Raw genomic sequence first — 18982 nt, forward strand, 5'->3', positions numbered from 1 at the left:
ATGAACTATCAGATGAAGAGATACACAGGGCGGGTCTGGGAGGGTGCCAAGCCCAGGAGCTTCTGTCCCCCTGGAGTTGGGGTGCATCACTTTCCTGGTGTGGATGTATCCACCGACCTGGAAGCTCTCCAAACCCCCCACCAAGGGATTTTATGGAGGCTTCCTCTGGTGGGCCTGATCAATTATTAAATCCATTTCCAGCCCCTCCCCGCTCTCTAGGTGGTGCTGAAAACTATAACCTTCTCATCTTGACGTGGTCTTTCGGGTGACGAGCCCCAACCAGGCGCCATCCAGCTCACTCAGCCACCTCAGTACAACAAAGGTGCTCCTAGTGTTCTTATCATGTATGGAATTAAAAGGGCTCCGTGCCAGGAACTGGGGGCAGATATGATTATTATTCTGATCTCACACTAGGCCAAGGATTTGGGACTTCATCCTGAAGTTACAGGGGAGCTATTGCAGGGTTGTAAGTACAGAAATGATTTGATAAGATTGAGCCTTGAGCAGTTGGGGTTTTGAGAGGGTTACCATGGAAGACATGAGGAAAATAATCTGGAGGAGAAGCTGGGAGCCCAATATGGAAGAAAATGCCGTAATGACACAGGTAAGAGATGACAAGAGTCTGAAAACACAGCCTTGAAGATGCAAGTCGTGTGAGGAGGCAGAGTTCTCAGGACTTTTGGCCAAGCAGGTCTAGGCCGTGAGGGAAGGGGGCAGGGACCGCACGGTAACTTTGAGATTTCTGGGCTGGGCACTGAGGTTGTGTTGCCATTCTCAGAAAGAGGGAACCTGTGATGTGAGGTCACAGACTTGCAGAGACCTCTCTGCGGCCTTTGAGTGGGGGTGTGTAGGAAGTAGGAATAGACAGGTATCTCAGAAGGAGGTCTGATCTCTCTTCCACTCGTTCTCCTTCTCCCTCTCTCTCTTTCTCTCACAAAATAAATAAATAAACATTTTTAAAAAAGTGAGGTCTGAGTTTGGGAAGATAGTGCACGGTAGTGAAAGCCATGGGCCTGGGAAGAATTAAAAAAAAACACACCATTCCAATTGCACTCTACCGCCAGAGTACAATGTGTTTTTAAAAGCAAACCTTTAAAGTGTAACATGTTGTCAGAAAGGTATGAAAGCATACGCATACAATTCGTACTTTTTCCCAAGGTGAGCAGAGCCACCTAACTGCCACTCAGACCAAGAGGTAGCACCCTTCCAGGATCCGGCAATGCATTTACCAGCAAAGGCACTCACAGCCACATCATGATGGAGGCTCAGAGACCTGGAGCCTTCACCTCTAAAGCAACGATGTCTTTCACGAGCCCACAGGGCCAAAGAACCACAGAGGCGGTCTGAACAATCACTTGCTATAACATCTCCAAATGTCTAAGAGGCCTGATTCTAATGCTCTACATTTTCTGCTGTGATTTCAAGTTTCTGAAAAACAAATTGGTCAACAGTAAATTCCTCCAAAGTCACCCCAAAACAGATGGCTTCCTTAAGGAACTGAAATGGGACTAAAGGCAGAGCCAAATGATTCTGGGAGGAAGACCCCAAACTCATCGCTGTCTCATAACACGGGTCCAGTGTGCAGTGTCGGGCACAGATGGCAGGACCTGGGGTCACATCTGCACCCACCGTTGCTGGCAAAGCAAGGGATGACAAAGGAACCGCTACAGATGGGAAGACCTAGGGACCGGCAGGTGTGGGAGGTGTAGCGCCAGGTGTGGGTGGCCGGAGCCAGTGACTAACATCATGGTTTCCCTGCCCACCACATGCTGCCAGGCAGCGCCGCTCGCAGGGAACAACCGCGCAAGAGGGACTGAAAGTAGGATGTGTGCCAAAGTGCCGGTGCCAATGGCAGGCAGTGCCCACCTGAGTCTGGGAAAACACAACTGTATTCAGAAATCAATGTTCTTCAAAGTGATCACTCAAGTGTTCCTTTCTGAAGTCCTAAGAGAAGTGTTATCAATGCTCAGGACTGGGCTGCCTAATGGGAAATGCCCCCATGGGGGCTTTTGACTCATAAACCTATTCAGCCTCACATGTTCATAATCATTTGTGTAAAGAAGAAAAAAGCTCCAAGCACTAATTAGAAAGATAGAGCTGTTGTATTTTCCTCCGGATCACCTTATCTTCTTTATTCAGTTCTTGAAGACTCAGCTATTAAAAGAAATTAAGTAATTCATCAAGCCCATTTCAATTACCTGCTGCTGATAACATCAGATTACAATTAGCATCTACAAATGAACCAAGTGCTAACTGCCAAGCTGAAACATAAGCTAATTTACTGCGAGACTCTGCCTGCTGGAGACAGAACTCAGGGATCTGGCAGCAAGCATCCACTTCATTATTCCAACAACAGTGTTGTAGCTGCTCCTGCAATGGTCCAAAGTGCGGCTCTGACCAAGATTTACCGCCCTGTCTGCCTCTGCTCACGTGTTTCAGATGCACTGTATCTGTAAGCAAATCACAGCTCCTTTTAAAGAGCAATGTCTAGACAAGCAGGGTGACAAATCTTGACCTCAAGGAGAGAGTAAATATTATTAATATTTATTAGGCGCTGATAGGTGTGGGGCACAGCACAGGGTGTGCATGTCACAACCTTAATGAGGGTCTGAGTCATTTTCTGTGAATCCTCTGCTGCTTGATCAGAAAAACTCCTGTCTTGGCTGATGCTCTCCATTTCTCATTTTTCCTTCCAGACAGGGAAAGCACATTCCTGTTACTTTCTTTTAGATGTCTAGAAATATCTTTTTCTAGTTCTGGGTCACATTTTTTTTTTTGTATTTATATTTCCCCTTTTCATGACACTTAATAGGAACTGCTTTGAATGGAAAGCAGAGGTGCGTGCTTTGGCTTCCCAGATCATGGACATTATTAGATTCTGACGATCTGTGTAGTCTCAGCTACGCTTCTCAAGCAGAAGAACTAACTGTTCAGTGAATGTGTGGGTCCCAGAGGGGGACTGTGGGCTGTATGAAAAGACAGCATACAGACCCGAGTTTGGATCTTGCCACTGCCGCTTAAAACCTGAATTTGAGCCAGCACCTTTCTTTCTATGCCTACCACACAGCTTGATGGTGAGAACAAAATAACATCGGCAAAGCGTCTATCGCCGTGCAAGTAGTCAATAGACAACAGCTTCTCCAGGAAAAGAGAAGAAAGAGCTCTTCCATCCTGATGGTGCTGTACTTCTCTAGGAACACTGCTGTTTTGTCCTTGGGCACAAGCAGGGACCACTGCTTCAAGGTGACCTATAACCCTTCTAGTGGTGCTTCTTCTTTTCCGCCCTCTATTATGAAGGATTGGGGTGGGGGACAGTGTTCAGAAGATCATTGGCTTTGAGCCCTAGGTGGGGTAATCCTAGCATGGCTCCGACTGGAGTCCACCCTTCTAGTGGGTATGTTCCCTCACAGAGGGATCTGTGGACATGGAAATCAGAGACCTGAAGTCCAGCCTCCAGTCTGCCTCTTACTCTATAATCTTGGGTGAGACACAAACATTCATTAATCTCTGAATAACAACAGGGCTAAGATAACAAGTGCTGTAAAACACAAGGCTGTGGAACCACATTGCTATGCCAAGAATTTCTGAGTGATGTCTCAAAGATCTTTTGACATCTTGAGCAGTTACTTTGAAAATGGCCCCATATGGAGCGCCTAGGTGGCTCAGTCAGTTAAGTGTCCGACTTTGGCTAGACCATGATCTCATGGGTTTGTGGGTTCGAGCCCTGCATTGGGCTCTGTGCTGACAGCTCAGAGCCTGAAGCCTGCTTTAGATTCTGTGTCTCCCTCTCTCTCTACCCCTTCCCTGCTTGTTCTCTGTTTCTCTCTCTGTCTCAAAAAATAAATGAACATTAAAAAAAGTTTTAAAAAAATGGAAATAGTCCCATAAATCACACTGTGGATTTTCAAAGAAAAACACTCAGTTAGTGTAAATTAATTATTACCTACAATTATTAAAAAACATTTTACTTATAAAGCCAGGTCTCTCTCCATCTCTCTCCAACATATAAAAATTGAAATGTGAAAAACTGATGAAATATAGTGATTACCATATTATAGAATATTTTTTCTTACACAAGGGAAATTTATCATAAGATTTTTTTTTTAGGATACTAAGTTTTACATATGTTCATAGTCATGATTTATTCATAAAATTTATTCAGGAATAATATATAATTAAGGTACAATATGTGTATCTATTATGCAGACATATATAATGGTGTCATTCTCCCTTTCCTTGGGAATTCAGAACTTTCTGATGCACATTGCCAAAATGTAATTTTTAAATATCGTTATTTAGGTGACATTTCTTACATCTTAGAATCAGTACATCTGAAAGTCACCACTTTTGCAATTATCATTTGCTGCACTGCAAATAAGAGGCCCGATAGATAACCACCAGAAGAGCTACCAAACTTTTGCTCCAACACATGACTCCCGGGACAGTTTGAAGACACTGTACACAAGAGGCCACGCATTATTTTATGAGATCTTAATGAGTATTTCACGCTATGGATCTCTTGAGACTAAATGGATCGAGTGTTTTTTTTAACCTACCTGGGCTGTGGTTTTCTCCTATGTAAAATTAATTAATACTTGTAGGTTTGTGGAGAGGATTAAATATGAAAGTGAATGCAAATGTGGCCTAGAGCAGGTTTTATGCTTGTTAGATGGAAAACCATAAGCTCCATCGGGGCTGGAATGACATCGGTTTCTTTTCATCAAAATGTAGGCACTAATGTGCCTACCTTATAACTAATGTTCAATAAATATTTGTTGAACAAAAGAACGAACAATTAAATGAACAAATGAATTCACGAACCATTTCTCTTTCTCTCCCAAAAGAAGCTACTTTCTAGATCTTTTTGACTAAAAAGGGACAGTTATTTTTAAAATGTCAATTATTTTCCATAGATGGATTATTAGATATTTGACCCCAGGATTTGATGGGAAGCACTTTCTCTCTCTCATACTTGACCCAATACTAGAAACAAAATCAGCCCGGGCACTGTTGTATGTGGGAAGTGACTTCTGAAATGTGTTCACCTTTATACATCTTCCAGGGGCATAGTGGGAAACTGAGCGGTCACCCTCATCTGGAAGTGAGGCAGTGAGGGAGGGAGGGAGGGGAAAAGAGGAAGGAAAGGGGAGGGGAGGGGAGGGGGGAGAGGAGGAAAGGAAAAGAAGGGGAAAAAAAAGGAAGAGAGAGAAAAAATAAAGAAAAAAAGGAAGGAAAGAGGGAAGGACGGAGGGGGGAAGGAAAGAAAAACTGAAACTAGCCATCCTTTTAATGGTCTCCCTTCTCACTTTCCTGACTGCAGCTCACTCCGCAGCAAGACAAGAGGCAATTCTGCCTAGTCCTCAGTGAATGAGAAGACCTAGGACGATCCTTGAGGACTTTAACTGAGGCTTTGTTCCAGTGACCTACTCTACAGCCTGAGAAGGCCACCAAAAACCCAGAGGCTACAGAAATACTGTCATGCAACTACAGTTGTTTTGAGTAGAAAAGAAGAGTTGGACATTTTCTAAGCCAAAATGCATACTAACATCACATTTCACAAGACACATGCTTAGAAAACAGCTAGGCTATCATTTTTGTTTGTAAGAAATCTAAAGAGTCTCAATCATTTCTTTCTTTTATTTTAAAACAAATAAAGGTGCATAATAAAAGTACATGCTGAACACCAAGGACGAAGATGTCTTGTCTTCTCTACCTTCTCCTCTCCATTTCCACAAGTTCTAGCCACTTCCCCGTCAGATGTGCACAGGAAGCTTCTATTGTCAGAAAACCTCTGTGGCTCAAATCTAATTATCCTGGCTTCTGTGGTATCAAAGTGATATGCCCTCCACATCCTGAACTCTCTTCTCCCTAATCTCTACCTGGATTCCCTCTACCCTCTGTGATCCTAACTCAGTCGCACTGGCTGGCTTTCTGTCCTGATAACATTATTGAGATGATGCCTCTTAACACCCGTTTCCAGTAGTATTTAATCATGTGACATTGGGAGAAACACAAATCGGACATGTCCGAAACCAAACATCACGTGCTTCCCCAAACTAGTTCCTCCTCTCAGCCTTCCTGTTTCTTTTAAAAGGCACCACTCTTCCTCTAGTCATCTGGGTACAACATCTGGGGAAAGCTTTCACTCATCCAATCTAACCATATAAGTATTTATGGAGTATCCACTATGTGGTAAGAGGTTATATACTCAGTGATACAGAGACTGTAGACAGAATGCTGTTCATGCTTCCAGTGCATTCTAATCCAGTAGAGGTAACTATACAAGTATACAAATAACCAAAATTTATGATGGAATATAAATAAATTAGAAAATTTGAAAGTGTTCCTAGGGCTCAGATGACTTACCCTGTTATCAAGAGAGGCTTTAAGTAGTGAACAGTACTTAGAATGATCCTAAAAAGATGGGTAAATGTTAGACAAGCAAGATAGGAATGCAAAAGGTCTAAGTGGAAGAAATAGCTTGAGGAAATACAGTAAAGGACAAGAGCACAGCCAATGTGGAGAGATTAGGGGAGATGGAAAAGCCCAATTTCAGGAAAAGTAAATAGGATGTACAGAGTAGTGGTGGACTTAAAGGACAGAAATCATGACAAACCCCATTTTAAGATAAGGACTCTGGCCATAACGGTGTGTGCAATGTGTAGCGACTACTACCTGCAGAGCAGGTTTGGGAGGGTCAGTCTCATACCGACATCTGGGCTGGAGTAAACATAGAAAGGAGGGCACAGTGGTATGGAAAACCCAACTAGCAGGCGACTGCAGCTGCCTGGGCAACCAGGAAGGGGCAATAAAGGGAAAGAACCCTTATGAGAATATTTATTTGACAACTGTCAGATTGTCAATCAACGGAGGAAAAAAGGGAAGAAATCAATGATGGTTTTAGATTTCTAAGTCAGAATGGTACAACAGGTTGAATAAGCACCCCCCCCAACCCCCATATGTCCAAGTCCTAATTCCTGGGGCCTGTGAATGTTACTTTACATGGCAAAATGGACTCTGTAGGTGTGATTACATTAATGGGTTGGAGATGAGGAGACTGTCCTAGATTTTGCTGGTGGGCCTGATGCAATCACGACAGTCGTTGTAAGAGGGATGCGACAGGAGTCGGGGGAAGAGAGTGAGGGCAGTGTGGCCACCGGAGCAGAAAAGAGTGGTGCACCCTGAACGTGGAGGAAGAGGTACAAGCCAAGGAATCCAGGCAGCCACTAGAAGCTGATTGTCCCCTAGAGCCTGCGAAGAACCCAGCCTTCTTGATACAGTAAACTTGTATTAAGCCACTAAGTTTGTGGCCGTTACGGCAACAATAGAAAATGAATACGGACAGCCAGAGGAGTGGGGCTGTCATCACCAAATTTAGAAAAGCTCGAAGAAGTCAATATAGGACAAAGATATTTCACGTCTGGACTCCCTAACTCTGACAAATCAGCATGAAAATCAGATGGAGAACCCACTAGGCCAGTGGAAATGTGAAAATGATGCCCAGGCAGGAGGTCAGTGCTGGTGCATGTGGATTTGGAAAAAATGTACACACAAGCTGTAGTAGAAGGTAGGCTGGTAAAAATAATCAAGAGAGATATACAAAGAAAGAGCAGAAAAATCAAGGAACAAAACACAAGAACTCCCACATTTAACAAATGGCAATACAATGGAAAAGAACTGTGAAAAATAATGTTGGTTATCTGAATGACACAGCGAAAGGCCTTAGAGAGAAGGGAGAATAGAAAAGGCAGGCTGCAGGAAATCTGTATATTAGGATAGAATTTGGGGGAAAAAGGAACAGTCTGTAGACATGTGTGTACTTATACCTATGATTGTAGTGCCATGTGTACATTATTACACATTATTCTGTACATTCTAAAAAGGTCTGGAAAGATTCTAACCAAACTGTTAACAGTGGTTAACTGTGAGGAGTGGAACAGGGGAAGGTAAATGATGTAAAAAGAGGGACTTTTTTCTACTTTATACACTTTGGTATCATAAGATTTTTTTTTTTTTACAGAAGTAAGTCCCACTTTTGTAACTTTTTTTAATTGCTTTTTTTTTAAAAAAAAAAAAAAAGAGGGACAATAAAAGCCAATGCAAAAGGTACAGAAAGAGCAGCCAAGAAGAAAATCAGGACAACACAGCTTCACAGACACCAGAAGAGGAGAGGATTTCAAGGAAAAATTAGTTTAGCATACAAATGCTGCATAGGATTAGGGAGATTTAGAACTGTCAAAAGATCTCTCGACTAAGCCAAGACAAGATCACTGTTGATCTTTTTCAGGGGACAAAGGCGCAAGTCAATCTTTAATGGGTCCAAAATGAGTAGGAGGAGCTCCACTTCCAGTAGCGAGGAGCAGCTCCTTCCAGACCAGCCCACTTACATCTATAAAGTCGGGCTGGGGAGGGGGAAACGTGAGGGGTGCAGGAGAGGAATCTACAGAGCAGCTCCTTCCAGACCAGCCTACTTACAACTATAAAGTCGGCGGGGGGGGGGGGGGGGGGGGGGGATGCAGGTGGAGGAATCTACAAAGAGACACTGTGTAACCAAAAAGAGTGAGGAATTGTGGGAAGGTTGGAGTTGACCCTTTGAAGAAAGGAATGGCTGAAGAAGAGAATGGCATTGGTTAAGTCTCCTATTTCTGAAATGCCAGGGAGCATCTTTTTTTGGGGGGGGAGGTGCCCAGAGGGAAAGCCCCAATTAGTGACATGTGGTCAGGCTATACCACAGGTAGAAACAAAGTATTACTGGCTTGAAGAACTAGAAGAATGAGCCATAGTCGGGAGCCTTCAATTCGGAGTATAAATTCTACCCCAATCTCTAACTCCTGAAATATGCATGTGCATGGCTAAATCTAAGCAGCCCAGCTAAAGCTACAAGATCAGAACACAGATTTCAGCTGCCACCCACCGCAAAGACTGAATTTGGAGCTTGAATTAAGCCAAGTTAACTAGTAAAAGAATAACAACAACAAAATACTGTTAAGAGAAATATATCAGAATCCAGAGTCTCTATAAAGTAACATTCACAATATTGGTATAATCCCATATTATTAGACATACAAAGAAACATTAAATGTGACTCATATTTGAAACAAAAGGCAATCAATCAGCACACAAGTCTGTGACTATACTAAAAGCCACTGAATTACATACACTTTAAATGGCTAAACTGCCCACTATGTGAATTATATCTCAATAAAGATGTTACAAAGCAACATTACCAACAGTTAATCGATAGGGTCTACTTCCAAAACAGTCTCTTAACCAAAGAGAACAAACTGATCATTGCCAGAGGGAAGGTGGTGGGAAGGTGGGTGAAACAGGTGAAGGGGATTAAGAGTATGCTCACCGTGATGAGCATGGAGTAATATACAGAAGTGTTGAATCACTATAGTGCACACCTGAAATGAATACAACCCTGTATGTTAACTATACTGGATTTAAAAAATAATAGGGTCTAACTCTGAGATGACTCACATGGAATTAACAAATAAGGTTTTAAAAGCTTGGCTATGTAAAGGAAAAATAGCTGTAGTGAACAAACACATAAATCTTAGCAGAAAAACTGAAATATTTATTAATAGAAAACAAATGGAAATTCTAAAGCTAAAAATACAATATATACAATCTATATATAGTAAAGAATTAACCTTGCCCAAAGAGGGGTCTGGACTTATCCTCAGCTCTGGGGAACAATCTCTAAGCCCTCAGAATGCCCTAACAGTGTCTTTGTTTACTTGAGGGTGTTGACCATGCCAAAGAGTTGATACTAATCTTGTGATTTCCAGTGGGGGCTTTCAGCTCAGCCTCAGAGAGCTGGAAATGAAGGTCACCTAAGCAGGTGGTCAACCATATCTACGTGACTAAGATCCAACACTGGACACACAGGCTCAAGTGAGCCTCTCTGATTGATAACAGTCTGTGCATATTGTCGGATATTGTTGCTTCCAGGCATGGGCTCTATCTGTGACCGCACTGGGAGAAGACCACTGAAAGCTTTCTGCTTAGACCTCTCCCGCCATGGGCCTCTTCCCTTGGCTGACTGTAATCTGAATTCTTTCATTGTAATAAACCATGACTATATCAGATTTCAGTGAATTCTTTGTAGTGAATTACTGAGCCTGAGGGTGGTCTTGGAGACCGATGCTCACAGTTGATGTCTGAAGTGAGAGCAGTCTTGGGGAATCCCAAAGTCGGCATCACTGGATGGGTTTAAAAGCTGAGTGGGGATGACAGAATAAGGAGTCTGAAGTTAAAAGACAGATTAACAGAAATTTTCAAATCTGAAGGATATAAAGAAAAAAGAGATTTAAAATGTGAACAGACCCTCAGTAATATATAGCACAATACTTAAAGACTTAAGAGTAATGCAGAGTCTCATAGAGAAGAGAGGGAATGGGCAAGAAGAAACATGTGAAAAAATAATAGAAAAAAATTCCCCAAGTTTGGGGAAAGAACTGTATCTGCAGATTCTAAAGCTCAAAGTACCAGAGGAAGGAAAAATAAAATGAAATCCACACTTGGGCATATCACAGTTAAACTGCTAAAAATCAAAGTTAGAGAAAATCTTGAAAGCAATCAAGAAATAATTAGCACATGCTCTACATACTTTCAATTCTACTGACATCATCAAAATAATAGCTACCAAAAAATAATGGAAAGACTACTTTAAACTGCTTTTTAAAAAGTCCATCAACCTAGAATTCTGTATCCACCAAAAATATCCTTCAAGAACAAAGGTGAATAAAGATGTTTTAAAGTAAGTAAAAATGAAAAGAATTCATCACTAGCACACCTGCACTGTAAGAAATGCTACATAAAGTTCTTTAGACTGATGATACCAGATGGAAACTCAGATCTCTAGAAATGACAGCAAGTACTATAAATGACAAATAAATGGGCAAACAGAAAACATTTTTCCTCTTAATTCCTTAATATAACTGTAGAGAACAGAAAAACACATTGTATAGTGAAATTTAAAAGAATATAGACATAGTAATGTATGTGACAACTACAGCATAAAGAACAGGGAGTAAGGAATCAATGGGTTTATAAAGTTATAAGGTACTTACATTTTATGATATTAGCTCAAAGTAGATTGTGAAAATTTTAAGATATTATAACACAATCCTAGAGCAACCACTAAAATAAATGCAAAAGGGTAGAGCTAAAAAGCAAATAGACAAGTTAAAATAAAACCAATCTGATTAAATTAACCACAGATGGTAGGAAAGGAAGAACAGAAAACAAAATATAAATGGAACAAACAGAAAACTGACAGTAAAATGACAGACCTAAATACAACATCAATAATGACATTAAATGCTAAATGGGTGAAATTTCTCTAAATAAAAGGCCATAATTGTCAAAATCAATAAAAAATCAAAATCAAACTCAATGTTATCTACAGTTAACAAACTAAATATAAAGACACAGAATAGAAAGAGATGGAAAAAGATGAACCATCCAAAAGTAAGTATAAAAAAGTAGAAGTGAGTGATCTGTATCAGATAAAGCAGACTGCAAGACAAAAAGGTATGACCATTGACAAAAAAGAAACATTTCATAATGACAAAAGGGCCAATCTATAAGGAAGACAAAACACACAAATGAACATTTGTCCAATGACAGAATTTCAAAATCTAGGAAGCCATGTTTCACAGAGGCAAATGGGAAGCAGACAACATCACAATAGTTGGTGATTTAACAATCTCCTTCCTAGCAATTGACAAAACATATAGACAAATAAACAAACAACTATTCAAAATGGACCTGAGCAGTACCATCAACCACCATGACCTGACATCTATGACATTACACCTGCTGAAATTCTAAGAAGCATGTTTTCTGACTACCATGAAATTAAACTAGAATTTGATGACAATAATGTGTCTAGGAAAATCCAAAATATTTAAAATTAACCCTTCTAGGAGGTAAAGAGAATCACAAATGATCTTAGAAAATATTTTAAGCTCAGTGAAGATAAAAACATAACACAGCAAGAATTATTAGATACATGTAATGCAGTGTGTAGAGAAAATTTTATATTTTTAAATGCTTGTATTAAAAAAGAAGGTCAAGATCAATTACCTGAGGTTTGGCTTTGAGAAGCTAGCCAAGTAAGTAGCCAGAAGAAAATGATAAAAAGGAGACCAGAAAGAAGTGAAATAGAAAAGAGACAATCAATAAAAAACAAAATAACAAAAACAAAAATCAGTTCTTTAAAAAAATCAAGAAGACTGATAAATCTCTAAGTAGAATGATCCAGAAAAGGGAGGGTGAGGTAGTTTGCAGGTGCAAAACGCAAACTACAAATAACAAAACAGAAAGAGGGCACCTCACTAGATAGCCTACAAGCACTAAAAGGAAAATAAAAAAATAAATTAAACAACTTCACTCATTCAACACTTAGATGAAATGAGCAGAGTCTCTGGAAAATACAACTTATCAAAACTGACACAAGATGATAAAGATAATCTGCATGGTCAATACACACAGCCTTCTAAGCTCCAGGTTCCAAGCCCTCCAATCTATCCTACGTGCCACTGATTTGCCTTCCTTAAATATCTAGTCTATCTTCTTCCTCCTACATTTTAAAACCTTAGGAGTTTCTGCTAGCGTATCTCTTGCCTAATTTTCATACTAATCTGCCATCCTCTAGCACATTTCTGCAGGGTACTCTGCCACCATCCTTCAGATATGCCAATCCATTCTTTCACATACCCCTTCCCATCAATACCATCTCATTCCTGGCCAAATCTAACCTATTCTTCAAGATCTAAATGGGTCTAATCTCCAAGAAGCATTCCAGACTATTCCCAGCCCTCGGAGTCTTCCTTCTTGAAATTTCATGGCAACGCCACATCACTAATACTGTCTTGTAGAGAAGCCATTGTTGTCCTATGTATTTGTCATATTTATTTTCCCAACTAAATTGGATGCTCTTTGAGGGCAAATTTTTTTTTTAACACCTCTATCCCTTAGGGCAACTATTCCAGGACTCAGCACATAGTAATGACTCAATAAATACTTGTAATCTATTGAATGAATATATAATGTCAAGAGCTTATTTCTACAGTTCTTATCAGACTCTCTAGACTCTCATTCAGATCTCGATACCATCTTCGGAGTAATCTCTGGGGATTTGCCAGACGTTTTCTAACAACTATATTCATGAAACATATGGTTGCAATAAGCAGAGGTGGAGGCAAAGGAGTACTAAAATTATACAGACAAGGGGGCGCCTTGGTTTTGTAGGTCATAAGAAAAGGGGGCTGAGTTTTACATTCTGCTGCTACTAACGCCTGATAAGCATATACTATTAGCACTAAGGCCACCTTCTCCTTGTCCTCTCCTTGCCCTTAGTCCATGCGGACACAGAACAAACAATGGGGCTCAGGAATGAGTTCAGCTCATACTTGCAAACACATCTATTCCTTCCATTCATGGTGTGCCGACATCTGTTTGAGTAGAAACAAGAAACAATATCTTCTAAAAAGCAGCCAGTTACCAATACTTACTGTCTCTCACCAGGACATATAAATTTCACCAAATTTATGTCTTAATTTATAACCAAGTATTATCAATGACTGCAAATCTAACTTATTTAAATAGATCTTTCAAAAATAATTTGACATTTATACCAAAACTAGCAGCATCAACTGTGAATACACATACTTTTGAGGAAGAAAAATGTTTCCTGTGGCATTAAAGTCACCAAGTAAAGAAATCCCTTTAAACAAAATGCTTCTCAAATTCCCTTCTATTGATGACTTCCTAGCAGGTTCTCTTTCATTTAAACCAAACATAGCTTTTATATCCTGATTTCATTCCCTTTCTCTCTAATTAGATAAATCTGGTTGCTCTTCTCTCTAAACAGATTACAAGGTTGGGGTGTTTTGTTTTTCCAGTAGTCAGCATTCTAATCCTTGCAGCACAACGATGGCAGAAAGGAGGTGTGATTTAGGGCAGGCAGGCTCTAAGCAAATACACCTAAAGGAAATACACAACACACAATATGTGGAGATTCCTTTGAATATAAACACACAGATTCCTATAAGAGATAGTGGGCTACCTCAGCTATTTCCATCCCCATGGCACTGACCCCGAAATCCTGCGAGCAATCCTGTCCTTACCCAGATTGGAGGATGCTCGCCCCTCTGCGGCACGGTCCTTGAGGTCCTCAGCAATGCCCAGCTGCTGCTCATGGTACTGTTTAGCTCTCTCCAAATCCTGCATGCACCTGGCAGCATGGCCCAGGCCGGCGTAGGCCCGCATCTCAATGGCCTTCTCCATCAACTCCTGCGCCAGCTCCAGCACGTAGTTGTGGTAAGACATGGCCTTGTCAAAGTTCCTCCTGTAGTGATAGGCGCTGCCCAGGTTGCTGTAGGCCCGGGCCTCTTCTCGCTTGTTCCCCAGGTCCTTGGCTATCTTCAGATGCTGCTCGTGGCACTGCACAGCGTTCTCGAAGTCACCCATGGCAATATACACAGCTCCCATGTTGCCAAGTTCTCGGGCCTCCGAAAGCTCATCTTTGGATTGCTTGGCAAGAAGAACACACTGCTTGTGACTGGCCAGTGCATTGGGGTAGTCACCAATGGCTGTGTACACGTGGCCCAGGCTGCTCAGGGCTGATGAAGCTGCCTGGATGGAGAAAGGATAAGGCAGAGAAATGAAAAGCACATCAGAAAGTGGCTCTAGCTTGTTCTAGCACATAAAATGTTCAGGGTTTGCCTGGGACCATCCGACTCAACTGCTAATGTTGTTTCTATCAGTGGGCCACAGACCTGTGCAGAACTAAAAAAGAGCCCATCCAAACAGCAAATTCCTAATAAACACAATTGTAATTTAATCAGTAACTTTTAATATCTAATCTCACAAAAACAGGCTGTGTTTCGTATAACCTTCATTTTAGTTTAAAGACTTACCGACATTTCTAGTATTCTGCTATAGCTCTGCTAACAGCCATTAACCTCTGTACTGTAAGAGAATGTTGAGGAAAAACCAGAATTAATTACGACATATAACACAGCATAGGAAACTCATGAAAAATCCATGCTTGCATCTTGGTGCTCCTGGCATTTCTCTAGCAAAGTACATGGATAGATCAGTGGTCAGGGAGGTATTTGAATGGTGATTGATGACTTTTGTGACTCAGGACTCAGTGGAGGGTCCTGTTCTCTTATCCTTGTTCCCTCAATGGGACTTCAGCTGTGCTGATTACCCAGAGGGCTTAGATTTGGACAAATGCCAGAGGAAGACAATGGGTGGTTCCAACCTACACCTCTAATGGGGCAGGGGTGCGGGGGTCCCACTGGGCCTCACCACTGCTTTTCAGGCCCACACTGGCTCTTCTAGTTTTGCTCCTCATGCCTAGAGGCTCTTTTGACCCTGGTCTCCGTACACAAAGAGGCTTCCTTCCTCATCCCCTCACAATGCTGGCCCTGCCTGCAGTCCTCATGTAAAGAAAAGTAAGTACATGAGCCCTTTTTGTCTTAAAGGTTTTCAGAAAAGGCCTGTATGTGGAAGGGTGAACCCAACAGGGACAATAAAAACAACAGAAGAGTTACATGGGTTCTGGAATCTTCCCCCAAGTGTATATAGTCTTGGATTATAGTCTTCTGTTTCTAACTCCTTTGCAGAGACATAAAAGGGAAGTTACACTGGGCTTTTTCTAACCTCCTTTTGTTTTTTGTTTTATTTTTTTAATTGTTAATAATTAAGTTTTTATTTAAATTCCAGTTGGTGAACATACAGTGTAATATTAGTTTCAGGTAAAGAATTTAGTGATGTGACACTTCTATACAACACCCAGGTGTATGCTCATCACAACTGCCCTTCTTAAATCCACTTATTTAGCCCATCCCCCACCCACCTTTTTGATTCTACAAGTTGGAGACTTGCCTACTTTTCCCTTGCTTCATACTGCGCCTACAGCTAAAGACATATATTCTCCTTTCTTCATGATGAACCCTCCTCCTGATATGAGCATTTGATCCCGTTAGAACAAAGGATGTTCTTGGTCACAGGTAGGCAAATGATTTCCACTAGGGCCTCAAGGCTAGAGAATAACAACAAGGCAAGGCTGTCCCACCTGCAGTAAGGGTATTTCTTTATGAGATGTGTTCTTCGTGCACTTCAGAACACTTTTATTAATATTTTATAGAAGTGAGTGATTTGCTACTCTATTTCTTTGCCTGCGAAATAGCAGTTCTTGATCAAAATAACTGAAGCACTGACCAACTTTATGATGTTTGCAAATTGTGTATTTGCAAAGGGTTCCGTATCATTTTAAGTTGCTTTTATAATTTCACAGATGTTCCAACAAAGAGATTTGGAAAAACAGAGGGGAAATAAATACTTGGAAATTTACATTTTTGGTTTTTTTCTGAGTAGAGCAGAGCAGAAATGATTCCAGAAAAGTCACAATGCTGCAGCAGTGTGATTCTAGCAGAAGCAGCAACGATGTCCCCACAGAGCACGCCACTCGGACATGTCCTGGTCTCAGGTTCCCACTCCAGAAGGCTCTTCGGACCAGAGGTTAGAGCTGCACATCAGCACACAGTACACGGGCCTTCCTGCTGCCTGCGGCTCCCCTCCCCTCACCCAACAATCTCCTTTTCCTGCTTTGCTGCAGGTCCAGGGACTCAAAGCCTCCTTCCTCTTCTTCTGTCCCTGGCCCTCTCACATCACTCTCTGGGGTTCTCCACCCAAGCCTGGTTAAGGAGCAGGACACAGTCCACTAACCCTCCCACCTGGAAATCTTTGTTGCACACAGAGTCTTCACTAAGGAGCTAGTGTAATTTAGAATCAGACACACTCGGGGTGCCTGGGTAGCTCAGTTGGTGAAGCGCCCAACTTTTGGTTTCGGCTGAGGTCATGATCTCACGGTTCATGGGATCGAGCCCTGTGACGGGCTCTGCGCTGGCATGTGGAGCCTGCTTGGGATTCTCTCTCTCTCCTTCTGTCTCTGCCCCACCCCCTCTCGTACTATCTCTATCTCAAAATAAATAAACTTAAAAAAAAAGAATTAGACACATTTTATTCAAAATTGTATTGCCCTTTACTAGCTCTGGGACCTTTAGGAACTTAACTTCTCTGAGCCTCAGTTTTCCAGACATTTCTAGGTCCCAGCAGTGCACCAGGAATTGAGTGTTTTGAAATTCAGCCGTGAGCCTCTGTCGAATGTAAAAACCATAAATTATTCACTAGATAATTCCAAATCGTAGATGCGGTTGGAGGCAATGAGCCCTCGAACACTGCAGGGGATGGATTTTTTAAGGCCTGTGGCAAGCACAGCACCCCAGGCGTCTCTGTTCTTGGGAACTTCCAGCTTACGGCAAATGACAGCCCCGGGATCTCCTGCTTCGGTTTTTCTTTTCTCTAAATGCCATGGAGACACAGAAGCTCAATGGCTGAAGTTCTCTGAGCATAAGGAAAGGGAGTATCCAGGCATTTCCCCTCCAGGGGGGTGGGAAAGCGAGGGAAGAACTACTCTATCACTCTTCCCGGGCACCCTCCAGTTATGAGGCAGTGCTGTCATGCTGTGGCTCTTCCTGGCAGGTGTCCCGGAAACCAGCAGCTCTAGAAAGGATAATATAATTTATGAAGCACACATCATAGCCTCTGAAATTTGAGAGGCAGTCACGATGCAACACAAGGATGGAACGGGATTGAGTCAGAAGCCCTTTTTGTGTTACCCGGAGAAGTCCCTTCACTTCTTCAAGCATCTTTCCTTTATATGTAAATTTACTGATACAGACAGGGTACATATTTCCCAAGGCAAGGATGGGATCAGGTGAAGCAGAGCATGTGAGTGTCCTGCAGAAACCATAAAGTTCTCTGTGAGTGCATCACTAAGGTGTGGATGGATGGTTTATGACTGCGAGCCGGAGGGGTGAAGCCCGGTCACCGAGCAGAAGCCAGTAATGGCAACTGAAAACATCAGTCATTATGACCAAACAACTATATTCCTATCAGTTGCCACGGGAAATAAAGTCCAGTGTTTTACAGCCCTTGGGCAAATAACATGGGATGATATTTATCAGCTAAGTGAATTACAAATTAATCACTTGTCTTTGTTCCTGTTCTGTAGAATAAGCTTAGATCTGCAACATGGTTTCAGGCTGTTAACGAGAATCTGAAGACCCACTCTCTGTGGGGAATCGCAGGCCCCACCTCAAGCAGATGCTACATTTGCCACTAAGGTTCGCGCTGCCTTTGTAGATTAATCTCTTTGAGATTTTCTGTGCTAGAATAGCAGTGGCTGCTTCCCATAGAGGAAACACTGTGGAACATCTGTATTTGAATACCAAAATGCACACAAACAGTTATGCTAACAAACTATCTGGTTGGGATGAGACAATACTTCTCTTTCTACAGGATATAAATTACTCATGTTCTTGCCAAAGCACGATATCCAGCTGTAGACGGAGCACACAGAAGTCATCACCCTGTGCTCAGTGACCTGAATATTTGCAGAAGAACGGCATCTGACAAGTCAGCTCCATGAGACTAAAGAAGGGAATGTGCCCATACATTTTCAAACCACCTTTAAACTTTTAGCTTGAGACATAAAACAGAGAAAGTTTAAACTACCCAAACTATAACCACATTATAACACGACCATTAAAGATTATTTCATTTTACTTCATTTTCCATTAAAGATTACTTTAAAGCCTATCCTTGTTTTCCTTCACATCTAGAAATTCCCTCTCACCTCTTACTGTATGTATTTTTCATATGGGTTATATTTTGTGGGGAGAGTAACTGCACATCCGGAGAAGAGTGCAGGTGGTTTTTAAAGAGGGAAATATAGGGGCACCTGGGTGGCTCAGTCAGTTAGGTGACTGACTTGGGCTGAAGTCATGATCTCAGGGTGAGTTCGAGGCCCTCATCAGTCTCTCTATTGTCAGCGCAGAGCTTGCTTTGGATCCTCTGTCTCCCTTTCTCTCTGCCCCTCCACTGCTCACTCTTA

General features: G+C 41.8%; 1 protein-coding gene across 1 annotated transcript in view; it reads right to left on the bottom strand.

Moving 5' to 3' along the window:
• TTC28 (tetratricopeptide repeat domain 28) overlaps nucleotides 1–18982 on the bottom strand; it is a 622170-nt gene that overhangs the window by 156905 nt on the left and 446283 nt on the right. Inside the window, exon 9 of the mRNA XM_029921603.1 lies at nucleotides 14142–14649. Within this exon, the coding sequence (XP_029777463.1) occupies nucleotides 14142–14649 (508 nt within the window). The remainder of the gene's footprint in view (nucleotides 1–14141; nucleotides 14650–18982) is intronic.

Source organism: Suricata suricatta, chromosome 14 (assembly GCF_006229205.1).
Source record: "Suricata suricatta isolate VVHF042 chromosome 14, meerkat_22Aug2017_6uvM2_HiC, whole genome shotgun sequence".
NCBI lineage: Eukaryota > Metazoa > Chordata > Mammalia > Carnivora > Herpestidae > Suricata > Suricata suricatta.